The sequence below is a fragment of the Zingiber officinale genome, chromosome 11A (genome assembly GCF_018446385.1).
Source record: "Zingiber officinale cultivar Zhangliang chromosome 11A, Zo_v1.1, whole genome shotgun sequence".
NCBI lineage: Eukaryota > Viridiplantae > Streptophyta > Magnoliopsida > Zingiberales > Zingiberaceae > Zingiber > Zingiber officinale.
In genome coordinates this window covers 59004148-59027061 of record NC_056006.1, presented here as the reverse complement: position 1 = coordinate 59027061, position 22914 = coordinate 59004148, and the positions used below count along the sequence as shown (strand labels likewise).

Here is a 22914-nt window from a genome sequence, read left to right as displayed (position 1 = left end):
TTTTTCACGTAAAACTATCAAGAGAATCATATAGAGGAAATAAGAAAGAAAGACAAAGAGGAATGCAAGCTTTTTTACTTGGTTCGAAGCATGTGTCGACTCCTACTCTAAGGTCCGCACGTGAGAGTGCTTTTGATGGAAAATCCACTAATAATTTGAATGGTTACAAATGCAATTTTAAAGTAAGTACAACTAACATAAAATAAAGATATCGACGACTTCGAAGTAGGGTCTTGTGCGTAGTCATTGTCGAAGCAACGTTCAAGCATTGTAGAGTCGTCTTTCGAGCAACGCGGAGGAGAGAAAGCTGTAGTCAATATTATACACAAGATGTTGGTCGAACCCTACTTTTATAGCCCTGTTCGGGTATCTGGATCGGTCTCCAGGAGCCCCCACAAGACTGACGTAGAGTGCTCTCCTCTAAACTCTATCCGACGAACTTTATCCATCTCTAAGCACCTGGACCTGTCCAGGCGCCTGGATTGTGACGTCAGTGAGTGCCACCTCGAACGCGGGTGCCTAGTTCAGCCCAATCCGGGCACCTAGACCCAGTCCAAGCGTTCAGATGTCTGACCGCTTGGACCCCAATCTGGGCACTTGGACTGCCTTTTTCCAGCCTTTGATTTTCTGCAACACAAGGTTAGCACAATAAGCAATAATATACATTTGACAATCTTAGGATTGTCCAGTTCTGATTTTCAAATTTCAAGAAAATCCTAGGTCGAATTGACGCATACTATTCCCTCAATAGGGAATATGTCCTCACCTACTCCTTTTAGAATAATTTATCTTTTGTCAAACCAGTTCTTCAAACCGTTTGGAGTTTTCTCAGCATCCGAGACTCAGGACTTTCTGTTGGACCTTCAATTCCTGACCCATCTAGTTTTCTGCCTAGTGTTCATGACCCTCAAAACTTTTACCTAGTGTTCTTGACCCTAGGATTTTTGCCCGACATCCTCGACCTACCAAGACTTCACCCACCCGAACCAGGATTTTCTTGCCTTTCTTGCCTAGACACAACTAGGACTTTCCACCTTCCTAGTGTCCACTAGGATGTCTTTACCTAACCTCAACTAGAATTTTCACCTTGTCTAACATCACTTAGGACTTTTCTACATACTTAGTTAGACTTGTTAGAACATTAACAAGCCTTAACTTTGAACTCTTTGCCATTATCAAAACTTATGTTTGATTATCTAGTGCTTCCTGCACTAATATAATTTACTTTTGAAATTTAAAAATACATTTATAGTGTCGTCTTTTAAATAGAACTTAATTTCTATTTTATGTTTGGATAAATCTGAATACAATTGTTCATTTAAAAATGGAAAGTTCAGTATTTTTGAAATTCTATCTTGTGTAGTACTCTGGTTCTTGACAAACTATACTTTGTCATACCCCGGAGGGGTACTTGTATGACAGAACGGACGATATCCCCTTGTGATAATATTTGATACAACATAATCTATGTCCACAAATTAGGAATAAATACACAGTAGAAGACATAAAATAACAAACTACACAATAGAGGGATTTGCACAATCCACTCACAACATAAAAACTAAAAGTGGCTACGCGTTGGCACGACTTAACGCAGCAAGTATCACGTCTGAATAAAAGAGTAACATAAAACTAAAATCCACAAACAAGTTAATTATTACACTACAAAATCTAAAAATCAAGTGCAAATACAAAGCACAAGACATAATGTGGAAAACATGATATCGAGTGTGATATAGGATTGGCAAACAAGACTTCTGAGTGACACAACACATCCTCTATCTACTAACCTAGGGATCAAAGAAAAAAAGTGAGTATAAAATACTCAATGGGTATAACAAGATAATGTATCATACTAAATATAGGGAGATCAAAGGATGCAATCTCAAGTAAAATACTTACTACAAAAGTAAGAGAGGCAATATAAATAATGGCTAACTAAAGCATAAACAACTACATGACCCTCCACTAACTTGCTTAACTAGGTATAACCAATAAATCATGAGTACATACAGCACATCCAAATCCTACATAAACAAATACATAATCGGCATAAAGTAAGCATATAACAAGCTCTGACTGCAAAAGAAACTCTCTACCTCAGATGGTCCCATGGGCAGTTATGATAAGTAAATAATCATTATCTGTAGGAGAAATACTCTACCACGGATGGTTTCATAGGCAGATAGGATATATTAGTAGCTGTCTTAGCTACAGACTGCAGGAGATACGCTCTACCACGAATTGATCCCGTGGACAGTCCAAATAAATAAATGGCCACTATCTACAAAAAAAAAAAATACTCTATCAAGGATGGTCCTGTAGGCAGACAGGACATATACATATACCATGCCATAATAACAAAATAAGCAGTAACAATCCATCCAAGGATAATGCTCTTCAAGCTACCCTAGTTAGTCACTATTCCAAAGGTTAGTAGTCGTCCGTGATTTATTTCTTCCGTGTTGACCTTGGGACGGGTTGACGGGGACGTTGGGGGCGAACGTATTCGCCTTTTACCATAATCGTTCCAATCAATCGACACAATCCTAATTCTAGTTGACTTTCTATCATCCACTCAACTTAAGCTAAGCCAAATATAAACTACTTCTGTTCTCAAGCAACTAACTATTGATTGACCACATTAACAACATGGTTAACGCTGATCTTGCTTAACCTCAAGCAATTATGTTGACTTCGACCAGCCCACATGTCTTTTGGTCCAGTCCACGCCTAAGTAGAAAAGTTCTACCCAAAGTTCACTCAATCTATCATTTCATCTCGCATGTCATCGAGTCGGTATTGCTCCATCCCTTATGTCCACCTCAACAAACTTTCATCCTTCAAGTCCAGGATCTGGGTTCGCTAAGCTTGTATTGCTTCAGACATGTGGATGATCATCAACTTTATCGGGACTACAACTTTTAGGAGCTCACCACCGATTCTTCACCTATCAGAAGCTCACCATCGATGGGTCACTTGCCAAACTTATAGTCAAGACTTCACCTACTAGGAGCTTACCTTCGAGACTTCGCTTGCCGTACTTCCAGTCAGGACTTCACCGGCGCAGAGGCCAACGGCGGAAGGGAGTCAACTTGGAGACACAACACTCCGAGGGTGAAGCGGAGTCAGTCCCACGACGGAAGGAGGCGGCATGAGCGAGTTATTGGAGGAGGACAGCGTCGGAGGCCGCGGAAGAGGTAGCGAGGCCTGGCTGCGGGAGTGCGAACGACGTCAACGGGGAGAAGGGAGCCTTAATACATTCCGGGTACGTTAACCCGCTATGCCTAACCCGACCCGACTTTTAAGCTATTTAAGATGAGGTTCGCAAATCCCAAGGTAGGAGGAGAAGTCTACTTGCGATGTGAAGGTACTGAAGAAGAGAACAAATTGGCCAACACTAGTGCAAGTCGGAGATCGAAGCCTTCAAGTCTGCTTGATCCTTGAAGAAACCTCCACTTCCTCAGGTCTCCTCACTTATGTTCAAATTTGTACATCACTTGTTTGATGAAATTCCCCAATGACTCCGTAGCAAAATTTTAATTGTTTTTTTTTTCATGTTCATGCTATCCACATTAAGAGTACCAATATTCTGCGTTATTGGTTTGTCTGATATTGCATTCGACTTTGCTGGATGTTTGATATTTCACGTTTGAAAGGATACATGGTGACGTTGAATGGAAGAAAACTTTGGTTATAAATGTGATTGTATGCTCATGATGCTTTGTTCGTACTCCATCTTGTGAGTGTTTAATTGAAGACTTATACGTATTCATTAAGTCTGTGATATTAAAACTTTCCTTGTAGAATTTAAGTTCAAATTATTTCTATAATGGTAACCAAGTCCAAGTAACATATCCGATGAGTATTAGTAAACAATTGTAACAATTTTTTTTTCCTCCCCATTTGAGCTTCATGTACTCCGAAAGAACTATTTTTATTTAAAAGGCAGAAAAAGTAAGTCAGTGTTCTCGGGCAACATCCTAGTTGCTATTGAAGCTTCTGAAAAGTTCTGCAAATCTTGAAGAAGATAATAGCCAGCAGTAACAAGTTCTTTTTTGCAGGTCCATTTACTCTAGTTGTTCTTTGTCTGACTCGCTAAAGCTCTTGGGATATTCCTCTCTAAAAAATTGACCTATAGACTAAAATCTCGTATCTTTGTCAAATATCCAATGGGTTGGGAAATTTCACCAAGCTAAGGATCAATAATAGCCAGCAGTGATAGCTTTGTCCTTTGCTTTAGAGTAACAAGTTCTTTTTTGCAGATGCATTTACTCTAGTTGTTCGTTGTCTGATTTGCTAAAGCTTTTGTGTGTGTCTACAGAAATTAATTGGCAAACTGGAGTTGGTAAAGTTGCTTCGTGGTTACAGACAGTATGCTTTTTGAGATGGAACTTGAGATGGATAATGCTAGTTATGTGGATTCAGTTGTTGCATATTTCTTCCAGCCATTCTTTCATTTGTTCAAAACCATTTTACATAGCACGTCATGTTCTAGAGCAATTCAGCACCTTTGCATCTCCCAGTAGATATAGAAAGCTAGAAGACAAGGATCTTGACAAGGCCTTGAAAGTTTTGGATTTGGTTATCCCCAAAACCAGTGATGTTAAACTTAAAGGTAAGTCAGGCCATCATCGATTGATAAATGGGTGCATGGATGATCTTCTCAAAGTTAATCAACAGAATTGCTTAAAGTTTGTTAAGAAGAGTGCAAGCGCTAACTTGTGCTATAAAATTGAAGATATATTTGAAAAGAGTCATCGCAATGAAGCTTTTTTATGCTCTAGAACTGATAACAAAGTAAAAGAAGATGCTCTTTTGTCATTTTGCAACTTGCATTATAGAGGGATAAAGTTGGATCCTCCAACAATTTCTTCTGCCATTAGTTCTTGTGTTTCCTCTGGGACTTTTGGCACAGGAGTCCAGCTTCATGCTCTCTCAATTAAAAATGGCTGTGAAATATCTTTGTTAACTGGGAGCTCATTGATCACCTTGTATTCCAAGCTGGGGCAGTTGAGTAATGCTTATTATATTTTTCACATGATGCCTGTCAGAAATGTTGTATCTTGGACTGCTGTAATTTCAGGTTATGCACACTACAGGGAAGTCGAGACATGTTTGCAACTATTTTCTTCAATGAGACAAGCATTCATAGAACCAAATGACATCACATTTGTATGCATCTTGAGTTCATGCACCACTAGTGCATATCTTGGATTCGGCAGGAGTGTCCACTCTTTAGAACTTAAAATGGGTTTTGGTTTTTATATCCACGTTTCCAATGCATTGATCTCAATGTATGCTAAATGTGGCAGTATCAATGAAGCTCATTTTGTTTTTGAGAAGATGCAACTCAGAGATCGAATCTCATGGAACTCCATGCTTTCAGGATACTCACAGTATGGGCTTGCTAATATAGCTATAGACTTGCTGAATCAGATGTACACACAGAATGCAACTCCTGATGCTATTTCTTATCTCTGTGTTCTTTCTTCATGTCGGCATGCAGGACTTGTGGAGAAAGGGCGCCTTTGCTTTGATCTAATGCTCAAACATGGGGTAAATCCAGAATTAGATCACTACTCATGCATGGTTGATCTTCTTGGTCGTGCAGGGTTGTTGGAAGAAGCATTCGATGTAATCAAGAAAATGCCTATCCGTCCAAATGCTGTTATATGGGGCTCATTGTTGTCATCATGTAGGGTCCATAGAAACGTATGGATAGGCATTCATGCTGCTGAAAAAAGGCTTTTGCTAGAACCAGAATGTGCTCCAACTTATCTTCAGTTAGCAAATCTTTATGCAAGTGCAGGATACTGGAATGAGGCAGCAAAAGTTCGCAAGCTGATGAAGGAGAGGGGGTTGAGAACAAGCCCCGGGTACGCCTGGATTGAAATTGGTGACAAGGTCCATAAGTTTAAAGCAGAGGATGGATCAAATGCTCAACTCAATGAGATACTGAGAATTGTGGATTGTTTAGCATGCCATATGGAACTCTTTGAGTGTCCTTCTGTTGAGAATTTTATGCTTGAATATGAATAGCTTTGCCAATGGAGAAGATCAATTTGGGGGTCTCATTTATACTCAAACATGAAGAACTTGCTATAGTGAATCATTTTCCAAGTATCAAGGAGCCTTCTCGATGGATAATACCACTTTCTTGGGAACTTAATGATACTTCATGGATGGTTTTCCGTTGTGGATATTTGATACTTCATGGATGGATAATATGTTGTTGATGATTGTTACTGGTTACCCAAGGTTGACAGGGGAGTTGTTGTGAGGATAAAAATTCTATTTTGCCCGAAATTAAGTGGACAAAAAAATTGATTTGTGAATGGATTTACAATCCCTCTGTAAATCATTTATAAATAAAGTAAATGATGGAAATTATTTTGATTTATGTGCAATCCATCCTTTCTTTGGTCCATGCTTCAGAGTAAACAGGCATTAGTATTCCTCTCTTTGAGGTAGAAGTTGCCCATCCCCTAGTGATCAAGCTCTAATTCTTGAGTTACATAATTAAATGAAAAAGGGATTAGCTAAAAATAAAAATGATATAATTTTCTTTATTTATATATAGAGAGGTAATATCTGGACACCTTTATGTTGTGCACTTTTAGATGATCCTCACAGGTCCATACGTCCGGATGTCCGCCTGCACCGTTATGTCTATATTAGTCTCTTGTTAGTGTTCTTGTTTTTGAATTATAACTTTAAACTCTTTTAGGGAATTAAGGTGTTTTGGCGAGAACACCTTGGTGGCTAAATAAGATTAAAATTATGTCATACTGATACTAGTCTTCTGATAATGTTTATGCTCTTTAATCATGACATTGTGCCCTCTTTAACTATAATTTTGGTGAGCCAGTCACGACGAATGTAGTCATGTAGACTTAGTTCGTTACTTTAAGAATAGAATAAAAAATCAATAAGGATAAAGTTACAAAGGAACTTGAAGGGCACGTTTATAGAGGAGTATTCATGATGGCAAAAGGTGAATACGCTCGCCCTCAGCGTCCTCGTCAACCCGTCTCAGGGCCAATATGGAGGAGGTAAATCACGGATGACTACTAGCTTTTGGAATAGTGACTAGCACATAAGGGAGGTATTTATCTCGGCTTTGCCGAGATTTGAACCCCAGATCTCATGATGACAACACCTCATGCGCTAGACACTAGACCGTCCCGAGGGCACTAATAATGTGGAAGATAATAAATGAGGTTAAACCATGCCGATATTAGTGACTTGAAGATTATTTTTGAGAGGTAGACTTATATGAGATGAATGTAAGAGTTAGACAAATATAAAATGGGATAGAAACCCATTGAGTAAGATTATTTGTCAAAGATAAATGACTCATGTGAGATGAATTCAAGAGTTTTTCAAAGGCAAATATAGTATGTGATAGAATCCACTACATTCTATGTTAATTAGCAAAGTAAAGTATTGTAGTTGCTTATTATTATCTATAGCGCCCCCAGGCATAACACAGATGGTGGGCACATAACATCTATGGCGTAATGGTCATGAGTCGATTCTCAAAAACTGACGACCTGGGGTTTATCTCACCATGCGTCTAACGTATGTGTACCTGCATGTACCTCCTTCCATATCCGTGGAGCCAACATTAGGGAGTCGTTAATGTAGCGGATCTATATTTTTATTATTATCTATAGCACAAAGAAGTTATTTCAAGTTATGTCTCATATGTATTTGCTTTGAGATAAAAACTTAAGAATACATTTGTTTGATATGTTCGTGGGCGCGTGTTGTAGCAACTACGAATCCGTAGTTGCTATATAATTATAACAACTATGAATCCGTAGCTGCTACACAATTGTAACAAGTAACGTATTGTAGCAGTTACGAAACTGTAGCTATTATAATGTGAATATTAGGTAAATTTTGAAAGGTCATAACTTTTGACTCGGGTTTAACGACGCAGTGCACAATATATCAAATCGAAGTTAGTTCAAAGATATACATTTTTTATTGGTTTAACCTATAACGATCCAGTTTTAGGTTCAAAAATATCACTTAGGGGCTGCTTATTTCGGATAAGGGAATGAGATAGGTAATAGGAATGATTGTATATATTAATGAAATGGGAATGATTCCCATACTCTCCATATTACTCATTAATGGCTCATTCCCATATTTTAAGGAATGAATCCGTGGGGCCCACTATCATTTTCCCAAACTAAGTATCAAGTTTCTTTCCATTCCCATTCCAAACCCTCCAAACAAACAGCCCCTTAAAGTTTTTTCAGAGGATAAGAAAAAATTTAGTCCTCTTTATTAATATTATTTTCCATGTTGTAGCTGACAACTTTGTAGTTGTAGTAACTAGAAAATCGTAGTTGCTACAACTAGAAATTATAATTGTTGTAATTGTCCTAGCTACAAAATCATTCCTGCTACAACATGTCGTAATTGCTATAACATACTTGACTTAGATGGGAGATATAGATGGGAGATCTAGATTAGATAATAATAGAAATAATATTTGAGTATAGTTGTATCATTTTATGGTCACAAAAGGCGAATACACTCGCCCCCAGTCCCCTGCCAACTCGTCCCAGGATCAACACGGAGGAAGTAGATCACGGACGGCTACTAGCCTTTGGAATAATGATTAGCACATAAGCAAGACATTTACTTCAACTTTGCTGAAATTCGAATCTCAGATCTCATGATAATAATACTTCATGTGCTAGTCACTAGAGCATCCCGATATGACAAGTTGTATCATTTTATACACCTAGGTGTGATGTTTTTTAATAAAAAAAATTCGATGTGCGCCCTAAGAGTTTTATGACTTAATTGCATACGGATATTTTGTTTAATACTAAATCTAAAATGTGCTTTTTGATAAATTGACAATAAATTTTTTTTTTGTTCGTCTTTCCTTTACTGTATTACCTTAATGCTGAAGAAGACATGACCATAATATCGGGCACCTCATCTCATCTCCTCGCTGTAGGACATCATACGTACATAATACATTTCATCAATTGGGCATCGGAACAGTTGCTGACGTCTCGCTGCCCGCGGGCCGACGGCCGGAGCCCTAACTCTAAATCACATCTTTAGTCCTCTTCTCGCCCCCCACTCGAATCATCTTGTTTGCGACGCGGTGCTGGTGGTCGATTTAGCTTTCTGTGGACCTGCTGGTACATGCCTCTCGAAACCCTTTTTTTCTCCCCCTTACGTTTAGAGCAAGCAAGCCCTCGCTATCTTGTTTTTCTTGATGATTTCAGTATCGATTTGTGCACAATTTTTTTGTTCCAATTAGTTCTCAATCCGATCTTCCGAAGTTACTGGAGAACTTTTGGATCTTTCATGTCATTGCAGCGGTGAGACCAAGAACTTTGGAAGATCGCTTTCCCTAAATATGCAATTGAGCTTTGGATTGATGTCTCTTAGAATGTGAAAGCGGATAGAGAAGGGAAATTTGGATTCTTTATGTGAAATGGAGTCTCTATGGAAGCTTGCTTACTTGCTGGAACCCGCATCACTCACTCTCTTTGCGACTGCGATCTTTGTGACCTTTGCCTCAGCTTCCAGAGCCCTGGATCATGGGAAAGAGATGGAAAGGAACTTGGATTTTTCAGAGGCGTCAATTACATTGGACCGATCTCAGGCTCTTATGATTCCTCTTGCTAGTTCTTGCAGCTTGTTGTTGATGTTCTATTTATTCTCATCAGTATCCCAACTTATCACTGCCTTCACGGCTGTTGCATCGACATCCGCTCTCTACTTCTGTCTCTCCCCTTGTATGGCTTGTGCAAGATCGCAATTTGGGTTAATGGATCCTCTGGTTTCTAGGTGCTGTTCCAAGTCGTTCACACGCAGCCAAGGGCTATTGCTTTTCTTATGCATAATGGTTGTGGCAGCTTGGCTAGTTACAGGGCATTGGCTTCTGAACAATATTTTGGGGATCTGCATCTGCATTGCTTTTGTCAGTCATGTGCGACTGCCAAATATTAAAATCTGCGCACTGCTTCTTGTATGCTTATTTATGTATGATATTTTCTGGGTCTTCTTCTCTGAGAGGTTCTTTGGTGCAAATGTTATGGTCTCAGTAGCAACCCAAAAGGCCTCTAACCCTGTACACAAGGTGGCAACGAGCTTGAGTCTTCCAGGATTACAGCTAATTACAAAGAAGTTAGAACTTCCTGTTAAGCTTGTGTTCCCAAGAAATTTGATGGGTGGACAAGTAATCACTGGTAGCGGTGGCGGGGAATACATGATGCTGGGTTTAGGAGACATGGTATGTTACAGCACTCACAATTTAACAACTCTGCTGGCTTTTTAGAACCGTTTCTGAATATTCTAGTTTGTTTTTTCTGATGGATATTTGACTTGGAGTGCTTTGAGTTATTGGAAACCTTCTGTTATAACAGTCTACTACATGTTTTAATCTTTTCCATTTCACAATAATATTCCATTCAAATCAGGATGTTGTATTTTTTATCTTGTAACATACCATGATTTATGCCCTGAAGTTTGTGATATTCGACATTGGACATCTGAATAGGAAACAGAAAGAACTGGAGAATGCTAGATATTGGTGTGATTTAATTATAATTGTTGAGACAATTGAGGATTGCACTAGAATAGATTGGTTCTCGTATGTCCTTCCACTTCATATTAGGTTTAACAAGTTTCTGCACCACTGAACATATGTTTGACATTCCCGAATTGGTTGATAAAATAGCACAATCTTTGAAGTGCTCCTTATAATTACAGTAAGGGCTGTATATCAACTGACCTAAACTGAACGTACTGAAAGAGACCAAACTAAACTGTCAGTTCAGTTTGCTTTGCTTCAGGCTGATATGATTAATATAAATAACATTAACTAGATGATCCTTATTTTTATTGTATCAAAATGAGACAAATAATTCACAAAATCACAAATCAAATGAAACTTGTAAGGAGAGTTCCAAACCAAATTATGTTGGCCAAAAAAATTGAATTTGGTTCATTTTTCTGGTTTAAAGTTTAAACTAAATAATGTACATCCAAAATGACTGCTGCCTAAGATAACATAAAGAATCATGTGGCAAATATCATGCTCAGATTGATTAATTAACTGTTTACCCTAATTGACTATCACTAGATTGGCTCGAGTGCAATAAAAAACCAAAGAACACCTACCTTGATAATGTGCTCACTTGAAGACAGAGAATTTAAGTCCATATGCTTTCTTTTTCTCTGAAAAAGGCACCGTCTATATCTGTGGATATGATTAAGTATGAATTATTATACGTTAGTCAGCTTTCTACATCAACGCGGTAAACTCCATAGTGTCAAAAGAGTGAGAAACAAGACCTCCTGCCATTAGCATGAAATTTTATACTCATTCCAATCCCATACTTGTCTGTATCTTAGATGCATCTCGTGAATACTTCTTCCCCCCTTTTCTTAGAGCTGTGTGACTGTGACTTCACAATTTCATCAACCTAGACCATCTGTTTAGAAGAATTTCATCAGAAGTTAAATGACCAAAGGTATGATGGTTCATTTAATTCCAAATAACCCAAAGTCACACCTGGCACAATGCATTGAACATTAAAGAGGTGCATTTCTTAGAGCTCTGCGGCTGTGACTTACGATTTCAGCAACCTAGACCATCTGTTAGAAGATTTTCATCAAAAGTTAAATGACCAAAGGTATGATGGTTCATCTAATTCCAAATAACCCAAATTCACACTTGGCACAATGCATTGAACATTAAAGAGGAGCATTTCTTATTGCATTTAGACTTGATGCCTTCAAAGAACGATACAATACTTGTCTGCCAAGGCACTCCCAAAATGTGCTGGTATATTTCTATTCTGGACGGGCCATGGAGCACAACTTGAAAAAGTGAACTCGGTCTTCTAGTTTGTGGTACATTACTGTTGAACCTAGTCTATTTTCCTCAATACATCTCTTGTGTTGATTCTGCTTTTTGAATCAGCTAAGTTTAAGATAGAGGGTGCAAAAAGGCATTCTATTCCGCTGAACTAAGCCTTGCATAAGCTGATTTAATGGTGAAACAAATTTTTGTCATTTTTCTGCCACCCATGGTGTATAAATTTGGAACTAAGCCTTGCAGTTTGTGGAGATCTATGTAATTTGACTCATCAACTGAAGGTTGTAATCCCCAGCTTGCAAATTGTGTTTCTCCACCGTAGTGATCTTTTGATGAAAGTTTGCAAATAGACATTGAAATCTGGACATAACAGTGAACTTTCCATCCACCTTTCAATCCAAGACCTGGTAGAACATCCATTTCTCAGCTCAACTCTTAATCTGATCTGCAAGAAATCTTTGATGTAGACCACATCCTTCCCATATATAAGACCTTGATCGGTTCGGAGATGCTTCTGACTAGTGGCATGCTTTGAAAGGGAATTCCTTAATCAAGGCCTATGAAGGTACTGTTGTCATGGTATCAATATGCTTCATCATCGTGACCAGAGCGTGGCTTTATTTTTTTAGTTCCATCATTAGGAAAATGTCTGGTCACGGCCTCCAATTTGACCAGACATTGAGCTCACAATGCCGTCCTTCAGAATGCCATGGGTAATTCCTATGGATTTTATATTTCTCATTTAGAACCCATTTCGGAAAGAGAAAAATATCTGCTTGATATCAAGTAAGGTGGCTCAACACACCATTAATAAGGGTTCTTCCTCAAATAGACAAGGAGCCTTTTTTCCCTCCATGGCAGAGGCAAGTTGAAACCATTTGAATCACTAGGTTCTAGAAATATTTCAAAGGTCTTTTAGTCCCTAAGTGGTCTCCAAGATAGTTGATGTTAAAATGCTGGTAGTTACATCAAGCGAGTGATGCCTTTTTGTTGTCATTCTTGCCCAAGTAAGATATTGATGATTTGACAAGATTAATTTGCAATCCACTGAATAAGGAGGATACTGATAGAATAGTCTAGATTGCCTTGAATCCTCCACCTCTGGCAAAGATAAGTGTATCATCAACAAATTGCAATAACAAGGGATCACACACTTGATCGTTACTTGTAGAAATTCCATGCACCACTCCTTGAGATTTGGGAAAGGAAAGAGATAAATGCAATCAGTGAATAAAATGAGAAGTTGAGATGAAAGTGGATTTCCTTGGCAGTGAATAAAACCTCAAAGCTAAGAGAGTTTATTCGACTTTACAAATTTACTGTATCAAAGGCAGCTCATTGTCTATTTTAAACAAAGCCAAATTTGGATTTTCATGCCCAAAGAAAACAATTCCTTGTATCTCTTCCATTAAGAAAAGCAAATTGGAAGTTGAATACCAGATTGCTAATGACACCTTGCAATCTTGTGGCTAGTACTTTAGAAATCAGTTTGATAATACAATTTTCCAAAGAGATTGGCCTGCAATCTTGTGGAGAAATGGCACCTCTTGAGCATTAGGGTAATTTAGTCTCTCAAATTGAATTTTCCCCTCTAGAACTGATTGAAAATCATGAATGTGTCAGTTCTAATTGAGTTCCTTGATGCTTGGGAAAAAAACAATCAGGGTTAAACCATCCAGCCTTGAGAAGTTAGAAACAATCGTTCATCATAGAAAATGTTTCTATGGCTATCTTAAAGAGCAACATAAACATTTGTAACAACAAATCTTAAATTATCATCAAGCCTTTGAGAGAAGCGGGCTTGAGTGTAACAGTTGATTCCAAATCAGTACTCTTCCATTCCTTGACATTAAATAAATAGACCCCCGGAAAGACTTCTGCTGACATGTTTTTCCATTGAAAAGATACATCATTTCTGAGATGTAATAATCTCCAGAGACTATCCATATGATATTTGATTCCTACATCATAAGAAAATCACAATTCTCTTAAATCAATCTCGGCTTGTTGTTTGGCACTACTACATAGATTCCTAACATCTTGAGAAATTGCATGAATTGGTTGTTTCATTGATTAAAATGATTCCTCAATAGAAACATACCCATAAACTTAACTTGCAATTATAAGCATGGATTAAAATCTCGAGCCATTTTGTCCGATATAGGCAAAACATCTCGTTCCGCCCACGGATTGTAGTGTATTGTGCGGGCCTAACACCTAGTTCGAATGTGTCGCGCGAGCCCGACTACGCTTCCGAACGTGTTGCGTGAGCTCGGCGACGAGTTCGAATGCATCGCGCGGGTCCGCGGTCATCGCGTAACAAAGGAGGAGAGATTAGACAACCGAACATAGGAGAGGTTATTTTTAACTTAGGGGTTTAATAAAAACTTAAGTTAATAATTTTAATCAACTCCTAATTATGATTGAGATAATTTAAACAAGTTAAATTAAAGCATAATAAAATTATCACAATAATTTTATATATATATATATATATATATATATATATTATATTTTAAAATATTTAGTTTAATTTTTATTTTTAGTTAATATATTTTGTATTTAAAAAATCCTGAAACTACGTGCGAGCTCGACAATGCGTCTGTACACGTCGCTCGGACTTGGTGACGAGTCTAGATGCGTCGCATGTGCCACGCATGCCGCGGTCTTCACAGAACAGTGGAACAGAGGTAGGAGGATAACTTAGGTTAAAAATTTTAATCAACTCTTACCTATGATTAAGATAATTTAAATAGACTTAACTAAAGTCTAATTAAATTATCTTATTAATTTAATGTATATATATATATATATATTTATTTATTTATATTTTTATTTTAAAATATTTAAATTAATTTTTTTATTTTTAGTTAATATATTTCATATTTAAAAAATATCGAAACTATATTGGCACGACGCGATACAGTACTGAAATTGTATCGTTCCAATCTAGAATTGAATTCTTAGGCTTTAATAAATAACATAGGTTAAAAATTTTAATCAATTCCTACATTAAATGATTAAGATAATTTAAATAGACTTAATAAATCCTAATAAAATTATCTCATTAATTTAAATATTTTATATTTTAAAAATATCGAAACTAAATCAACACGACACGATACAATACCGAAATTGTATCATTCCGGTCTGGTTTTGAATCCTCATCACGGCTTGAAATTTTAAACCATGATTACACGTTTCAAATATCTGCTAAGATATTTTTGACAAAGCAGAGTCAATTGCACTTTCTATAATGATGAACATTCAGATATTAATGATGAACATTCAGATATTAATGATGAATGGTTCTGATTTTGGTTTCAGTAACAAAGTGTAATTGAGGCCTTGGTTGATAAATAGAATTAGAGATAACAGATATTTAAGTTTGTATGCATATTTACTAGTCAATTTTAGCCTTAGATTTCTGTAATAATAATTGTCCTTGACTTTGTGGAAGATTTGAGATTTGGGGAAAAATCACAAAATTGTGGTAGTGGATGTTTGTTTATATTGTCATAGTGCATTAAAATCTTCAAACTGTGCCAACTAGCACTGTTAAGACTTACCATCCTGCTCTTGTATTTTGATGTAGAACTACATCGGCACAATGAGATTCTTCTTTGCAAGCCTTCCTTAACACTCTTCTTCATCAGTGTGATTCTTCCTCATGATATTTCCTCTACTCGAGACTGCTCACAATACATGAAACATGATGTGAGATGACACTATAGGAGATGCCAAGGCTTCATCAATGTCATTTCTTCATCAGTGTGATTCTTCCTCATGATATTTCCTCTACTTGAGACTGCAAGTCACAATACATGAAACATGATGTGAGATGACACTATAGGAGATGCCAAGGCTTCATCAATGTCACGAGAACTTCCCTCCATAGTGCAACTCACACCATTTCTTCATCTTCATTTTCATCTTCCTCATTGGTGCTAGTGCCACCTGCATTATGAGAATTTCTACCCTTCACGGTGCGACTGACACCATCTCTTTTTTTCCATCTTTTCCATATCAATGTGACCGACACCATATTTTGGCATAGTCGAAATGACACACGACTGTCTCATTTCAGCCAAGTGTTGAAACCCTGACTTGGAAGATTTTAAACGTTCATTGTCACTATGATGTATCTTATAGATAATTCATGCCATTATCAACATATTTGTTCCAGGCTATTACGTTGTTCAGGAAGCAATCTGTTGAAATAACTATCCATATGATCTCAATGGCAACTGATTGAGGTGTCTTATTTTGTTCAAACTGAAAATCGAACCAAATCAAATTTAAATTGTTTTTTTTGTGCTAATTAATTTTGATTCAGTTGGCTTTTAGAACTTCCAAACAAAGTAAACTAAAATTGCATAGCTCAGTAGATTCTTTAGTTGTCATTATGGTACCTGGCAGAACAGATGTAAACTAACTCAGTCCTTGCCCATCTGTGCATGAAATTAACTATTGCTTTCCATCTTTGATCTTGGCATGTATGGCTAGATTTAGTTAATGATGGTTTTTTCTTAATTCTAAGAAAGATTTGTAATGCCTAATTTCAAGTTTATGAACCAGCAAAATCACCCATTTCTTTTCCCCTTGTAAATTATATTTTAGTAATATACATGCTGTGTCATGACCCCCCTTGGCTTAAAGTAATTCTTTTTGCTGGATAGAGATGCTATGCATTTGTGAAGTGATCACCCCTTGCTTAACAGTAATGTTATTTTCAAAAAAAAAAATGAATTCGTTTTACATTTTCTTAACAACATACATGTACAATTTCTGTAGTTGTTTTTCTTAAAAAAAAATTAAGCCTGATTTAATACAATGTAAGCTGGAATCTGAATTTATGCTTTTGCATGAGAAGCAAAAGCTATATCCCGGCCTTATTTTTCAATATACTGTACTTTTTTCATTGAATTTTTCTATGATTTGGAAGTTAGAAGAAAAGTTAAATTGGCATGTTCACATGATATTGTGTCATTTCGTGACATTTTAAAACTGACCTGGTGAATCATGTGTTTGTTTTGATAGGCTATTCCTGGTATGCTTCTAGCGTTGGTTCTCTGTTTTGATCATAGAAAGAGTAGAGACATCCCTATTCCATTAGAAAAAACATCCACAAAAAGGAGCACGTATTTTTGGTGGGCACTCTCCGGATATGCAATTGGATTGGTTATCGCCTTGTCTGCTGGAATACTGACCCAATCGCCTCAACCTGCTCTTCTTTACCTGGTAATTTCACAAGATAGAATTATTGTATTTCAATCTTCATCTTCATCGGTTTCCATTACAAGCCAAATACGCCCTTTCTAAGAAGATTATATGAGGTCTTACACATTCTCTTCTCACAAAGTTGCATCATTGTAGGTGCCATCCACCTTAGGACCTGTTATTTTCCTTTCTTGGAGAAGGTATGAATTGTGGGAGCTGTGGGATGGAGCTTGCTCAGTCTCAAATGAGAAATCCCACTCGATGGAACCCTAAATCCTTTCAATTAGGTCTTTATTATATCGTCAAACTTTTGTAATTTCGTTTTAAAGCAACACATGAAATGCTTAACCTGAGATCTATTTAAGAAATTTTAATATATCAGCAATGCTTTCTTCTTGCATAAATTAATTAGGATGGCTTAAATGATATCTTGTTTAGCAATTAGATTGGAAGATGTTTATGATCCATGGAAAGTAATTCTTTCATTATTACAAGTCACTGGTAGTTGTAGATTTAATTTCAATTTGCATGATCTATACACAACTCACATCTAACAAAAGTATATACACGCTTCAAAATTTGCATGATCTTGACCTTTCCTACAGTTACATTTTGATGATGTCGGTGAAATTAGCTATTAATTTCTAATCAGCATTCAGCGTAGGTGGAATGAATATAGAAAAAGGTAAATATAGATATACATGATGGTTCAGCGTACTCTTAAGCATCCATGGTTCGAAGGTGTATTGTTACCTGCTTTAAAATTTGCATGATCTTGAACTTCTCTAACTGTTACATTTGGATGATGTCGGTAAAATTAGGCATTAATTTCTAAGTTTTTCCTAATTAGGTTTCAGTGGCATGAAAAATTTAGAAAGTTGACTGGCTTCTTCCAAGTTCCCACCAAAGAGTTGCTGAGAATTCTACCTGCCATCGATCCTCCAGACTACAGCTTAACCTTACTATAATTTTTTTTTTTAAAAAAAAACAATATTATTGAAGAAATATGGACTGCTACTGCATGCTGCAAGGAAAAGTACCGAATTAACTTGTTTTTTTTTAAAAGACATATCGATAGAACTTTGCTAACAAACCAAATCCATATAAAATTAATTAATTTAACCAAATTCAAAATTTTAAAATCGAGATCAAATCAAATAAATAGAAATAATCTAGATTTAAAAATAAACAAGCTTTTGAATTCACAGAACCACCCAACTTCTTGATTCAGCTAATTATTCTACTTTAACCGAGATTTTGCTCACGTCTATAGTTAATTGCCTTTAAGACGTACACTATGCTACTAGGCCGGTGAACCAGCTACAAGAAGTTAAATTTTATGATGTTTAGATTTAATAAAATAATCGAGTTAAGCCAAATTTAAAATAAACTAAGTCGTTGAAATCATTATTTAAGTTTAACTTGATTTTTTTTTTTTACAAACTTAAACTTAATTCATTTAAATATTATCTAACTCTCAATTTAAACTTCAATTTAAATTTATTTGATTTATTTAAAATTTAAAAGTTTTAAACTTATTTATTTATTTTTAAAATTTTTGTATATATTTATTTTATTGATGAATATAATTCATAAATATTATTCACTAATACGGTCCACCAACAATTCACAAACCCTTTATTCACAAAAGTCCACAATCCATAAAATGATGAATTCACACTGAACCTACCTATTGGCGTTCACAATCCATATTTATGAAAATTGATAATGCATTCATGTTTATCTATTTAATTTAATGAATTGTTCATACTTATTCATTTAATTGACTTTATATGTATTGAATAATATAAATAAATTCTTACCAAACTAGTATTCATTTAATTCATTTAATTGACTTTTATATGTATTGAATAATATAAATAAACTCTTATCAAACTTGTTTTGACGTTATATGTATTGAATAATATAAATAAACTCTTTACCAAACTTGCTTGCTTATGAACGGAATTCTCATGACACAAAATGATACATCACTTTAGAAGAATCCAGCATTGCAAGTATTGAGATAGTATATATTTTCACCACATTGTAAAGGTCAATGAAGAGCACCAGCAGATGATTTACCCTCCTTATTCAGGTTTAATATGTACAGTGTCTTAAGGAGGGATCCACATGAGAATGGTGTATGATTCTAAGAGCTAAGGTCCTATTTCCCACTTGAATCAAGAATTATGGATTGACTGCAGGAATAGGGAAACAATAAGCAGTATAAGCTGTACAACTAAAAATTCTTCTATTTCGAAGAAATCATCATGGAGATAATGGAGATGCGCCATGCTATTCCCTTTCCATCTCGACCTCTGGTTCTTCTGCTTCATACCAATCGATGTCAGCGAGCTTCTTTAAGTCGACAACAGATAATTCGCTCAGATGATTCACTACACGGTTAGCCGCACGGAGTTCATAGACTGGGTGTTTACTTGCAACTGCCACACACTTCATCCGCGCATCATGTGCTGCCTCCACAGTCGAATTTGAATTCCCAAAAACAATGCATCTTTCTGGTATGAAACCGAGTAGCTGTGCGGTATATAGGAACATCTCTGGATCAGGTTTTCCTCTGTACACGTCCTCAGCTGCGACAATCACATTGAAGAAGCTCTGCACGCCGACAGCCTCAATTCCTTCTCGGAGGACATTCCGTGGCCTTGTGGATGCCAAGGCAAGTGGAATTTTGTGGGTTAGGAGTGTAGTCATGAACTCTTGAGACCCAGATCGAAGCTGATAGAATCCGCCATTTTTAAGGTTTTGATATATTTCCTCCTTCCGGGAGGCCAAACGTCTAAGCTCAGTCGGGTCTCGTGACCAGCAAAGAACCTCAGAGATTGCCTGCTCATTCTTCATTCCCTCAATTCTCTTCAAAATGAAGGCCAGTGGAGGTGACCTTCCTTCTTCTTCTGACAGAACCAGCCAGGCCTGCTTCTCCAACTCAGGGTCATCTTCGACAATCACCCCTTCCCATTCAAAGATAACAGCGAACCAGCCACATCCCATCCTTTCTTGACGGAGCAATGGATTGTGAATCATAGGGTTGTCGGCCTTGTTTGCAGGAGGCCACAATCTACTCGTGCCTGCTGTATTGCTTGTGTAAGGCAGATCTTGAGCTATCCTCCATTTATTTTCTTTTGAAGGTTTCTTTTGCTTTGTCAGCTCCATCGCCTGCGACTTGATGGCTGAATCCACAAACCGTGTGCATTTCTGCCTGGTGGTCAGAATGGAATTCGCAGGACCAACCGACAAATGCAATCCCATAAACTCAGATACGGGCAGCTGGAAGAAGCTGACCCGGCGTTTAAAGTTGATATCATTGGATAAGGGCCTTTGGTAAAACAGGTGGTGACCGACAAGGGATGTGCTCGCACCAAGGGTATCAGCCATTGTAGATTTAGATTCCAAAAACAGGAGCTTTTTACTTGCAAATAATCCAGACACCCAAGCGACGTTGGCGGCCGAAACAAACCCTAATCCAACCAGCCAATCAGTTACTTTACACTTCAAATGCTAACTTCAGTAATTAATCAAACGAAAAAGGAACAGATTTCCCAGTACAGTAACGCTTCCTTCTTTTTAGGAAGCAAATCCTATCAAACCAAATCACGCTGCAAATTTCCAATCTTGCTTACGGCCCAAATCAATGAATTATCAAATCACCAGGCTCAATCTGCCTCCAACACATGGACTAAATCAAAAAGCAAACTAGAAAAAAAGAACTGGAAAAAACATAAATCAAAAGAAAACATGAAAACGAACGGCGGAAACCAACCCTAGTAATTCGCCCCGCAAGGTTCTTTTTTACGCATCGAGAGACGAGGAGAAACGAGAGAGAGAGATCCAAGGTGAGGAGACGATTACCTGGAAAGAAGAGAAGGAAGCAGGGAGCTCCGGAGGCGATCAGGCAGCGGCGGAACAGGATCGCCGGGAAGAGGATCGGAGGCGGAAGAAAAGGAGGAGGCGTGGGGATTGGGATTCTTTGCCGTCCTCTGGTTATTCATGCGTTAGGAAAGTCCACGGGATGCACCGGTCGCATATGGTGGCGGTGACCTACACGCGTCCTGCCAAGGATGGCGTGCCAAAAAGGACCTGCAATCAATCTGAACTGGTGGACCTGCTGCTGCGGCTTCCTTCGTATCTTGTTTTAATGTGATGCCCTTAGCTTCTTCGTTCTTTTATTTTTTATTTTTCCCATTTTTACTCCTCTCTATTCAAGAAAAGATAATAAAATAGTCAAGTTTTCATTCTAAATATTTACAGTGTTTTTTTAAAAATAAATTTTATAAAAATAGTAAACCAACCCTATTTTTTATTTTCTTAAAAATTAAAGAACAAGCCAAAGGCTTTGATTGAATGTTGACAAATTCTATTAGAGTTGAGCTGCTCAATATAATCGAATCCTAAAAATAAAGTTTCTTAAAAATACAAAAATCACATGAGGTACGCTCATGTATGTTCGATTATTCACGCAACAATAAGACAATACTAACAACACGGTACGATTTAATGTGGTTTAGAGATTCCACTCTTACTCTACCACCATGACTTGTATGATGAGTCACCCTAACAAAAGTTTTACCTTCACAACGTAAGTGTTGGAGCAAATTTTCCATAGTCCTAACCTTGAGATGTTTATAATATATCGATCTTTCCTCTCAAATACAAGTAAAAGAGACAACGTATAGCAGCTTCAATTGAAGCTTTCAACCTTGTCTCAGCCCTTGAACATCTTTGAGAAATGTAATTCCATGGAACCGTGTCCTAACGAGCTTTTATATATATATAGAAACAGCTACAACAACTCTATTATGTGCATCTCTAGTTGACTAGAAAAAGTTTTCAATTAATTGTCCGAGTAGATGTAGTATTGAGAAACTAACGATTATATCACTGGTTTATATATTGATCAGTGTCCAATTGATTGGATTGAACCTTTAATCGGTTGTTACTCAAATAAAAATATTACCTACGCTGAAACCTTAATTTAGTAGACTATAGAGTCAACTGAATAGTTCAATTGAAAGAGATCGACCCTCTAGTTGATTAAATCGAGTTGATTATAGCCTACCCCCACTTAAGTGAGATCAAATCTTCTGTTCTAAGATTTTCATGTCCTGTGTCTTCTCATCGATCAAATGGGTTAGATCACATCTCAAGGATGCATTATACATCACAAGGATATCATATCATCCGATCGACGAAGAGATACGGGGACATAAAAATCTTGGGACAGAGGATATAATTTACACTTAAGTACACACATCATCTCTCATGATGATGCCTAAAGGTCAAAGTTCAAGATTATACATCACTCGCAATCTTTCACAATTTTCATGTCTCTTGGTTTTTGACCATATCGATGCTCTTTGTTGCCCTCAAGTTCATGGCGTGTCAAACCCTCAAATGCATCAGTTCTTTCATGTTTATTACAATATGCATGTCATCCTTCACCACTTGCCTATGAGTCTAACTTGCTTCAAGCTATGCCCCCGAGGCTATGATACTATGGTAAAATATTCAGGTTGTCATTTAGACATTCACGATTCGATCCCTAATTATGACGTATTTGCAAGAATTTTTCTTCAAATGGGGAGTGTAACCAAAGAATGTTGGGCTTCTGGGCTGTCCATCGTGCGCGTTTCTTAATTTACCCTAGTGATCGGTGGAAAAATTATTTGGGACCGAACTAATCACCCTAGAATTAGTCAATGAGTCTAATTGGATTTATTTATTTATTTTTAACTTGCTTCAAGCTACTGTAGTGACACCTTATGGTAGACCTTGGTAACTTCGATTCACCAAACTCTCTAAACTTG

The 22914-nt window shown here is 37.1% G+C and overlaps 3 protein-coding genes across 8 annotated transcripts; 2 read left to right on the top strand and 1 right to left on the bottom strand.

Moving 5' to 3' along the window:
* Positions 1-2819: 2819 nt before the first annotated feature.
* On the top strand, positions 2820-6403 carry LOC122030922 (pentatricopeptide repeat-containing protein At2g37320-like). Its single transcript, XM_042589962.1, has 2 exons — positions 2820-3467; positions 4325-6403. The coding sequence occupies exon 2, from the start codon at positions 4408-4410 to the stop codon at positions 6040-6042; it is 1635 nt and encodes a 544-aa protein (XP_042445896.1). The 5' UTR covers positions 2820-3467; positions 4325-4407; the 3' UTR covers positions 6043-6403.
* Positions 6404-8951: 2548 nt separating this feature from the next.
* On the top strand, positions 8952-17494 carry LOC122032302 (signal peptide peptidase-like 1). 3 transcript variants are annotated; one of them, XM_042591583.1, is made up of 4 exons: positions 8952-9176; positions 9358-10276; positions 16907-17107; positions 17243-17494. In XM_042591583.1, the coding sequence occupies exons 2-4, from the start codon at positions 9476-9478 to the stop codon at positions 17357-17359; spliced, it is 1119 nt and encodes a 372-aa protein (XP_042447517.1). In that variant the 5' UTR covers positions 8952-9176; positions 9358-9475; the 3' UTR covers positions 17360-17494. The 3 variants fall into 3 exon arrangements, with proteins under 3 accessions (XP_042447517.1, XP_042447516.1, XP_042447518.1); XM_042591582.1 differs by having other exon boundaries at positions 9299-10276; XM_042591584.1 differs by having other exon boundaries at positions 9264-10276.
* A 1770-nt stretch (positions 17495-19264) lies between these two features.
* On the bottom strand, positions 19265-21113 carry LOC122032139 (5-amino-6-(5-phospho-D-ribitylamino)uracil phosphatase, chloroplastic-like). 4 transcript variants are annotated; one of them, XM_042591401.1, is made up of 3 exons: positions 20960-21108; positions 20657-20768; positions 19265-20568 (listed from the first exon to the last, which is right to left on the bottom strand). In XM_042591401.1, exon 3 carries the CDS (start codon positions 20483-20485, stop codon positions 19385-19387), a length of 1101 nt encoding a protein of 366 aa, XP_042447335.1. In that variant the 5' UTR covers positions 20486-20568; positions 20657-20768; positions 20960-21108; the 3' UTR covers positions 19265-19384. The 4 variants fall into 4 exon arrangements, with proteins under 4 accessions (XP_042447335.1, XP_042447334.1, XP_042447333.1 ...); XM_042591400.1 differs by lacking the exon at positions 20657-20768 and having other exon boundaries at positions 20960-21113; XM_042591399.1 differs by having other exon boundaries at positions 19265-20768.
* Positions 21114-22914: the final 1801 nt, after the last annotated feature.